Consider the following 10,295-nt stretch of genomic DNA (forward strand, 5'->3'; position numbering starts at 1 on the left):
AGACAAAGCTATGGACAAAGAAGACATAGGAGGTATAAAGCAATCCTTTTGGTTGAAATTTGTGGTTCTCATAGACTAAGGGGGAAAATGATAGACTAACAGTCGGGTCTCTCGTGGGTTGCCGTTAGTTAGTCTATTACCTACCTCCTTTGTCCATTGCAGCCACCCGCTTCCACCAATAGGATCCCTCCAAATCCTTTTTGTCTTCTTTGTCTATGGCTTAGTCTATCAATTTCAATAATCGGCCTGCAAGGGAGCGACGAAGTGAGGATGCACAGAAATCAGGCCTGTCATGCAGCAGATGCGCTCAATCGAACTCTCCTCAACAAAATTCTTCCTAACATAGCAGAGTTTTCCCCCTGAAAATGTACGAGGTCTGTTAGTTAAGAAACCGGATTTTGGTGATATTTAGCCCATTTTGCGTCTAAATTTGGTTTCCTATGACTTTCCTGATAGGTGGTAACACACATAGAGTACATAGAGTCGTAATGTAAGTGGGTGAGCTGGCGCCACTTTTAAGCATTTTCCAGGTCAAGGATAATGGCGTGCGGTCCTCCCTTTGCGGCGATTTTAGCGGCGCGCCAGCCAGGAAGATCGCACGGGACGGGACCCGAGTAATTGCTGGAGGGTGGCGCGCCTTCAATCCGGCTGGCAGCAACATGCTTACACCCGTGGTCGAATAGTTGTATCACTGCGCCTGCCGTGAATGAGTTCAAATATCCTTTCCTACACGCGTAAGGAAGCGTATTTAGCTCCGACTGCAACGTTGCAGACCTCAACTGATGTCTTATTTTTAATCTTTCTTGTTACGAGAGGCAAATACAGTTTCTCTAAACAATTTCCGCGGATTTTCTTCAGTCTCCGGAAATTTTGACGCAATATTTTCGCTCGTTTCATACCTCATTTTAAAAAAATGAATTTAATAAACCCAATCCGAGATTCTGAATCGTTACAATTCAGGGATACACTTTCACTCTAATTGTGGTAAAAACGGGACAGAGAGTCAAGGATAATGACGTGCAGTCCTCCCTTTGCGGTGATTTTAGCGGCGCGCCAGCCAGGGAGATCGCACGGGACGGGACCCGAGTAATTGCTGGAGTGTGGCGCGCCTTCAATCCGGCTGGCAGCAACATGCTTACACCCGTGGTCGAATAGTTGTATCGCTGCGCCTGCCGTTAATGAGTTCAAATATCCTTTCCTACACGCGTAAGGAAGCGTATTTAGCTCCGACTGTAACGTTGCAGACCTCAAATAATGTCTTATTTTTAATCATTCTTGTTACGAAACGCAAATAGTTTTTCTAAACAATTTCCGCGGATTTTCTTCAGTCGGCGGAAAGAGCCTAGCCAAGTTTAGGCCCTTTCTTTGTATACCCGAGTTGGTCAACGGGACAAGGCTCAAATGAAAGCGTATGGTAAGGCAAACTTCCATGTAAAGTATCAACTTGAAGTGACCCCTCGTTTAGGCTGTACAGCGTTGCCAATTATCTATTTTTATGCGCTATACTCAAGGAATACTGGATCATCATGGTTCAACACGCTAGTACACCCGAGTTGGTCAACGGGCTCAAACGAAAGCTTATGGTAAGGAAAATTTCCAGGAAAAGTTTCAACTTGAAGTGAAACCTCGTTTAGGCTGTAGAGCGTTGCCAATTTTCCATTTTTATGTGCAAAAATTGAGGAATTCCGGATCACCATAGTTCAACAGACTTGTACACGCGAGTTGGAAAACGAGACAAGGCTCAAATGAAAGCTTTTGGTAAGGTAAACTTCCGGGAAAAGTTTCAACTTGAAGTGAAACCTCATTTAGACTGTACAGCGTTGCCAATTTTCCATTTTTATGTGCAAAAATTGAGGAATTCTGGATCACCATGGTTCAACAGGCTAGTACACCCGAGTTGGTCAATAGGACAAGGCTCAAACGAAAGCTGATGGTAAGGCAAACTTCCATGCAAAGTTTCAACTTGAAGTGAAACCTCGTTTAGGCTGTACAGCGTTGCCAATTTCCATTTTCAAGATGGTAATATCGAGGAATTCTGGATCATCATGGTTCAACAAACTAGTACACCCGAGTTGTGAGTTTTTGGTGAGTTTTTGGGGTGAGAATATGTGAGTTTTTGGAAAAAGTTAAGTTTCATTTCAGGTGAAAAAAAAAATAAAATAAAATAAATAAAGAAACAATAGGAATGTCACCTTAAAAGTTTCTAACTTTGTAAGTGTGCTTCAGGGAAATTCGCAGCAAATCTTAAGAAAAATCATTGCTCCTGTTTTTAAAAGATGTGCATATTTATAATCCCAAATGAGTGCGAAAGTGTCCAACGTGGCAGTCTTGGATTTATAAGCAATTTTTGCGTGTAGCCATTCATATTTGACTTCATTTACGGGAGGTGTTTCTGAGATAACTATTCGACCACAGATGATGCCCACATTGCCGCCAGCTGAATTTGAAGGCGCGTCTTATTATACTGTGACAATAAAATTGCTTAGAGTGTGGCGAAAGCGATACCACAACCCACCTGGGCATACGTTTCAATTTTTGAGATCGGTGGATGATGAACATTTAATCATGTCCGTTCATAATGGTCATGGTCAATGTCAGATTCATTTAATCAAAGTTGGGAATGCACTGAAAAAGAATGTAACTCTTAAATGTGATCGGTGAATTCAACGTGAACGTGTAAATGAAGTTTCTCTATGAGGCTTTGGCTCGTCATAATATTCGAGAAGTTTTGTGGTATTTATCTTCAACATGCTTACAACCCTACCGAGAAAGTATGACAGATACCTTAGTAGGTATCTTGATTAAGTTGTTTTTTCCCCTTTTTTTAAAATTTAATTTTAATGCTCGAGGTATAAAGTGATAGTAAAAATAACCAACATTGTGTAAGTTCCTTGCACTGGAAAAAAAATCATGGTGTATTCACTAAGAAAAGGGTAAAATTACCAAGAATTCAGGGTTCTATTTGATCCCAGTTTTTTCTTGGTAAAATTACCATTTATGGAATTGGTAATTTTACCGAGAAATCTCGGTAAAATTATTGAACTTTCTCGGTAATTTTACTGGACCTTGGTAAGAACGCCAATATTTTTCATCGACTATGGTATAACTACCGAGATAAAATGGCAAAGTTACCGGGAATTGATTACCAATAAAAGTAGTATTCTTACCTGAATAAAACAGTAAAAATTCCGGTTTTTAGGTAAGTTTACTAGTCTGTCATGGTAAAATTACCAATAATGGTAAAAAAAGCGAGATGGTAAAGGTACCAACGGACCTTGGTAAAAACGCCGAGAATTTTTTTTCAGTGTGGGCTGCCGAAACTGAGATACGCTCAGATTCGCCACGAAACGTAGATTTTACACTGCTGTCAAAAATAATACGGGCTCCGAGTGAATTTTGAAATGCTCTGCATTGAAACTGTGTCTCGGTTAACATAACTTCGGAATAGGTTGTCCTCTTTTTCTATCAATTTCAATGATGAGTCCACTACCTTTCTAAGAACCGATTGATCCGGATTAATATGACCAGTCATCATTTTAAAGAGAAGAGAATGTTGCCAATTTGCATGAATCACTGCTGGAGGTGATTGCACCGGTGAGGTTTATGGTTCTCGTAGTTTGTTTTCGTTTCGCTAATTCGATGTAGGTACTAGAACAACGTCCTCAGGGTATCCGGTATCTAGCGACCGGGAAAGTCAGCACACTGGGAAAAAAAACACATTGGACCTAGAGTCCAGACTCTTTCGACAAGAAAAAATACTCTTGATTCAATCAGATTTAAGCTTAAATCAAGAACCAAGCCTCTTAATTTGAGCGGATTTCCTTTTGATTTAAGCCTAAATCTGATTGAATCAAGAGTCCTTTTTCTTGTCAATGTTTTCAAGAGTCTGGGCTCTAGATCCAATGTGTTTTTTTTCCAGTGCAGGCTGATTATTGAAATTGACAGGCAAAGCTATCAATTTAAACCTCAGCTGATCCAGAAAGAAGGAATTAACACAAACTAACATGTGTTTTGGACTCCCAAAAACTAACTATTAAGGTCAGAAACTGGCAGGAAAAGGCGTCATTGTACTTAAAACTACTGCTGCCATTGGCTCTTTAGCGGAATTATGCCCTTTACGGCCTTTTCAACCGAAAGAATGTCAATTTTTGCTGAGGGTTTTGTCTTACGTCTCGTTTTTACACGGAAAGAACGGACTGTGCTGTCTTAGCAGCATCGGTCTTTTCGTCCTAATTAAATTAGACAAATTTTGAAAGAAACTCGATTTCGAAAATTTGAGAGTTGTCACGGCGCACAGTGGATCGAGTCAATTCGAGAGGTCGGACCTGAAATTTTTGACCAAAACTGCAAATTTTTAAGTTTATTTCGACACATTTCAAACTTTAAGAGGTGTCTCTTGTACAATATTTCACGAGAAAACCAATAGAACCACTTTTAGAACTTTTAAGTTTTGTGTAAACGGAATTATAAGCGTATAAAGTATCCAAATTTTGTCCGACCTCTCCTACTGACTCGATCCACCGTGCGGCAGGACGGGTTCGCACAGCAGGTATTAGCCCTGAGCTCCGTTGAGCGATCGATTTTTACGAAACTCTGTATCGGAGAGCTCTTTTTGACGCGAACTATATTTAGCACGGTAAAGGAACTTCTCGGTATAAAAAATTGAGACTTTTATCATTCGTCCAAAATAAAGCTGAATACTCGATTTCAATCCGGGAAGTCATCAGCTACTCATAACACTAATATGTGAGAATTGGCCATGATTTTGCATTCAACGTATGCGCAGCTAAACAGCACTCAAAGTCAACACATCAAGACTCCACTCTCCGCAGGTAGCGGTCGGACCAACATAAAACGCCTTCAATTGCGTGCGATACTGTGCAACACGCCAAAGTCGAAGTATTTGTATTCTTGAGTTGGAACCGAACTCGAGTGAATTGCGCCACCAACTAAGGCGTGTCAACCGGTTAACTGCTTTATCTCAATCTACGTCGCATGCTTTATGCTCCTTTTTGCTCGTGGCAATCTAAGCCCCAATTTATCCAGAAAGAAAGAATGAACATCATTAATGTTGCTAACGAATATCGTTATCCGATACATTGCAAACTTCCACCCCGCGGGTACCCGTATCCAATGGCGTGGCGTGAATGATCGAGTATCAATGTTTTCCTATCCGAAGCTATGGTGAAAAATCTACTATGAAGGTGTTCGTCGCGAACACCCTGTACATACATCCTTTTCCATAAGTGGCAGATCAATCGCCGTATCGCAAATGGTATCTCTCCGTCTTTCAATCCCTCTATGGTTTGCCTCCAATCGTAACCGGTCGTCCAAAGCATTGCTTACAAGTCTTGAAATTTATTCTGTTCAGGATTTTGAATGGAGAATGCCGAAGCTAAAAATCCAACTGGAAGAGCACTCTGCACTCAGCACACCCGAGGACTACAATCCAGTGATTCCACCGAACGATAAAAGTGCGAAGGACCCCCTGGGAGACGTCTCGAGGATTGATTGCACGTGCCCTTCAATGCAGGCCCCACCTGACGCGTGCACCAGCCCGGAGTCGAGCGTTATGCCTGGCAACCCATCTTCCCCGTCCGGAGGAAGTCACCCTCAAGATTCCAACAATACCCGACTTGCATCAGTAGAAGAGACCCAAGACACCTCGCCCTCGTCCATCTTGGATTCGCCCTCCGCTCTTCCCCCCAAAATTGAATGCGAGGATGAAAAAGATTATGCAAGTTGGACCAACCAGCTGCACACGAGCATTGAAATTAAGAGTGAACCCACTCCCCAGACGGATGAGTCAGAACTCAGGTTGGGACGAGGAGGAGGAGAACACGATTTGGAGAATGATATTCGTGATTTTGTCCCGATGACAGCGCGAGTGAAAAGAGAGGACATGAGCTCTCCACTTCCCGACCATTCTCATGAAAGTTGGATTGACCTGTCAGATACGAATATCGAAATCAAGAGCGAACCCCCTACCCAAACAAACGCGTCGGAATCCAAGTTCGTCGAACATATTCGAACGCACGCTAGTGAGAACCCATTCGCTTGCGGCGAGTGTTCGAGCCTTTTTTCTTCTGAAAGCGCTTTAACAACACACATGCAAACGCACGATGGCGAGATACCATTCAATTACAGTCATTGCTCCTCCTCATCCAGTATTGAAGATAATTTAAAGAAACACATGCGAACGCATACTGGTAATGAGAAGCTACTTAGTTGCAATCATTGCTCCTCCTCTTTCAGTAGTAAAGACGATTTAAAGATGCACATGCGAACGCACACTGGTGAGAAGCCATTCAGTTGCAGTCATTGCACGGCATGCTTTTCTCACAAAAAGTCTTTAACGGCACATGTTCGCAAGCATACTGGTGAGAAATCATTCAGTTGCAGTCATTGCACAGCATGCTTTTCTCACAAAAAGTCTTTCACGGAACATGTTCGCACATATACTGGTGAGAAACCATTCAGTTGCAATCATTGCTCCTCTTCTTTCAGTAGAAAACACAATTTAAAGATGCACATGCGAACGCATACTGGTGAGAAACCATTCAGTTGCAGTCATTGCACAGCATGCTTTTCTCACAAAAAGTCTTTAACGGAACATGTTCGCACGCATACCGGTGAGAAACCATTCAGTTGCAATCATTGCTCCTCCTCTTTCAGTATTAAAAATAGTTTAAAGAAGCACATGCGAACGCACACTGGTGAGAAACCATTCAGTTGCAGTCATTGCACGGCATGTTTTTCTCACAAAAAGTCTTTAACGGAACATGTTCGCACGCATACTGGTGAGAAACCATTCAGTTGCAGTCATTGCACGGCATGCTTTTCTGACAAAAGTAATTTATCAAAGCACATACGGACGCATACTGGTGAGAAACCATTCAGTTGCAGTTATTGCTCCTCCTCTTTCCTTATGAAAATTCATTTAAAGATTCACATGCGAACGCATACTGGTGAGAAACCATTCAGTTGCAGTCATTGCTCCGCTTCTTTTAGTAGGAAAGGCACTTTAAAGGTGCATATGCGAACGCATACTGGTGAGAAACCATTCAGTTGCAGTCATTGCTCCGCTTCTTTTAGTAGGAAAGGCACTTTAAAGGTGCACATGCGAACGCATACTGGTGAGAAACCATTCAGTTGCAGTCATTGCACAGCATGCTTTTCTCACAAAAAGTCTTTAACGGAACATGTTCGCACGCATACCGGTGAGAAACCATTCAGTTGCAATCATTGCTCCTCCTCTTTCAGTATTAAAAACAGTTTAAAGAAGCACATGCGAACGCACACTGGTGAGAAACCATTCAGTTGCAGTTATTGCTCCTCCTCTTTCCTTATGAAAATTCATTTAAAGATTCACATGCGAACGCATACTGGTGAGAAACCATTCAGTTGCAGTCATTGCTCCGCTTCTTTTAGTAGGAAAGGCACTTTAAAGGTGCACATGCGAACGCATACTGGTGAGAAACCATTCAGTTGCAGTCATTGCTCCGCTTCTTTTAGTAGGAAAGGCACTTTAAAGGTGCACATGCGAACGCATACTGGTGAGAAACCATTCAGTTGCAATCATTGCTCCTCCTCTTTCAGTATTAAAAACAATTTAAAGATGCACATGCGAACGCACACTCGTGCGAAACCATTCAGTTGCAGTCATTGCACGGCATGCTTTTCTCACAAAAGGTCTTTAACGGCACATGTTCGGAAGCATACTGGTGAAAAACCATTCAGTTGCAGTCATTGCACGGCATGCTTTGCTCAAAAGCATACTTTGACGGAACATGTTCGCACGCATACTGGTTAGAAACCATTCAGTTGCAGTTATTGCTCCTCTTCTTTCAGTAAAAAAGGCAATTTAAAGTCGCACATGCGAACGCACACTGGTGAAAAACCATTCAGTCGCAGTAATTGTATGGCATGCTTTTCTCACAAAAAGTCTTTAACGGCACATGTTCGCACGCATACTGGTGAGAAACCATTCAGTTGCAGCCATTGCTCCTCTTCTTTCAGTAGGAAAGACACTTTAAAGATGCACATTTGAACGCACACTGGCGAGAAACCATTCAGTTGCAGTCATTGTTCGGCTTACTTCTCTAAAAAAATCACTTTCAAGAGACATTTGCGAATGCATTCTGGCGAAAAACCCTAGAGTTTTAGTCACTGCTCATCTCCTTTTCGGCTACAAAGGCATTTAACGGAGCATACTGCGATCAGAGACAAGAGACCCTCCTCTGACCTCTTGGCGACAGGTGGAAGCTGTTACCTTCGGGGATTCAACAATTCTATAAGGTACATGGATAATGATAATGGAGCAACAGTCATCACCCTAATATCGGCTGTTAACTTGCCGACAATGTGGATGATAAGCCTCTGGTGACGTCATGAGGCAAAGACGTTTCCCAAACTTCGGCCATTTTAGGCTTGTTTGCAAAACGGAAATGCCAACACGTTGTTCAACATTAACCATGTAGGTAATAGCCAACATTAGAATACGGAAGTCTCGAAAGTAAAAGTCTACACCATGACCAAGATACTAGTGGAGGGTCTCTCGTCTCTGATTGCGGTAAACCATACATTCCCAGTGCTCTGCATTTTTGTCCAGAAAAAGTCGTTTAAATGATCGCATACGACACACATCGATCGAGGACCTTTCAGTCGTAGGCATCGCTCGGCTTCGTTTTCTGAAAAAAGTTCTCCATGGGTACATATTCGATCGCACCCTGGAGAAACCCCGTAATTGTTATTATCAAACTAGAAGTTGAGACTATACAGATGACGTTATTTTTATTTTTTCCATTCAAGCACCTTTATTTGTCATGGAGTTCATTCCCACCGTTACCATTCGTCGTGTGACTCCGACTTTCTCGTCAAATATAGAGAAAACTTTTAGCGCAGTGCTCTGATTCCTGTCTTAGCTAGAGGCCCAAGACTTATTGATTATGAGAGCTTGTTTCTATTTTTGCTTTTTTCCGACGTTATTTTCTCTTCATCATAATTTGTAAGTGAATATACCTATTGCACATATTTCCATTTGAATGTTCGAATATTTCTATATAAGCGCTGTTAAATCTCCCGTTATTTGATCAACTTTATAGTTAATCTTCGCTCTGAAACTCCGGAATATTGAAGAAAATCCGAAATTCGTATTATTTTTGTTAAAATAGTTTGGTAATGAGCATGAGATTTCCCTATCGTAATTGGTAAGGCAATGTCTTATATTTGTAATGCATTTTGCAATCAGAAATTACAACGTTTGGCTCATCCGTGTTGACACTGACGTGCATAGGGAAACCAATGGCACATAAATTGGACCGAGTTTAACAGAAAGGAACCAAGCCACACCAGCTATTGCCGAGTTTAACTGGGCAATTAAATTTTTTACGAGAGAACGGTTGTTCGGATTTCTTTGAAAATTTTAAGGACTTTGCTTCGCACTATGGAGAATTTTCACTGAAATTTGCACGGAAATCCGCACAACCGTTTTCATGTAAAAAATTAAATTGCCCAATTAAAGGCAATAGGTGATGTGGCTTGGTTCCTTTCTGTTTGACGCGGTCCATTTGTTTCTAAACTGAGCCAGAAATTTTAGTTCTTAATAGCAAAATGTAGTCCAAATGTCCTAGGAAAGAATGGCGTATGAGCCTCTAGAAGTTGCCAAATCGTCTGTGATGACAAATGAATTTTCAAGAAAATTTATGAATATTTTTTCTCGAATTTTGTCCTTCGCACATAAGTGTTTCTACTGAGGAGCAAAAAATCGTAGTTTTGAAAAGAGAAATTTAGTCCATTTAAGATACTTTCGGAATGCAGAGTGCGAAAAATGCCTCATAGATCCTGAAATATAGTTCAACATAATTGCATGACGGTGGCTCATTTAACTGGGCTATAGTTATTAATAAAGAGAAACAAGCAGGAAGCTCCAACGCATTGGCGTCGGAGAGCGGCTCTGGGGGCAGTAGTTGTAGTCAAGAATGAGGGCCTAGACACATTTTGTCATTGATGTACAATCCGACAACTGTCGATTCATGTTTTGTAACTTAGCAGATTTACGTAGCCGGTGTATAAATGTGTATTGGGCTTTGATATGGCGAATACATGGCATTATCACTTGTTGTATACTTTTAATTTTGAAAGCTCTTTGGAGGTCCGCTTCCTAAAAAATCTCTGGTTGATAAGTCGTTTAGCGAGGCTGCAAAAAATTTGCATTTTTATATCTGAAAGTGTAGGTATTGGTTTTTTGTATAATTGTTTTTTTGGATTGCTGGAAAAGTAACGCATACTTCTAT

The 10,295-nt window shown here is 41.4% G+C and overlaps 1 protein-coding gene across 1 annotated transcript in view; it reads left to right on the forward strand.

The window, feature by feature from the left end:
* Positions 1–10,127, forward strand: part of LOC109038351 (uncharacterized) — a 15,944-nt gene extending 5,817 nt beyond the window's left edge. Inside the window, exons 2-3 of the mRNA XM_072303594.1 lie at positions 950–1,140; positions 5,372–10,127. Coding sequence (XP_072159695.1) covers positions 950–1,140; positions 5,372–7,813 — 2,633 coding nt within the window. The 3' untranslated portion in view covers positions 7,814–10,127. The remainder of the gene's footprint in view (positions 1–949; positions 1,141–5,371) is intronic.
* The last annotated feature ends 168 nt before the right edge of the window (positions 10,128–10,295 follow it).

The sequence above is a fragment of the Bemisia tabaci genome, chromosome 8 (assembly GCF_918797505.1).
Source record: "Bemisia tabaci chromosome 8, PGI_BMITA_v3".
Classification (NCBI taxonomy): Eukaryota; Metazoa; Arthropoda; class Insecta; order Hemiptera; family Aleyrodidae; genus Bemisia; species Bemisia tabaci.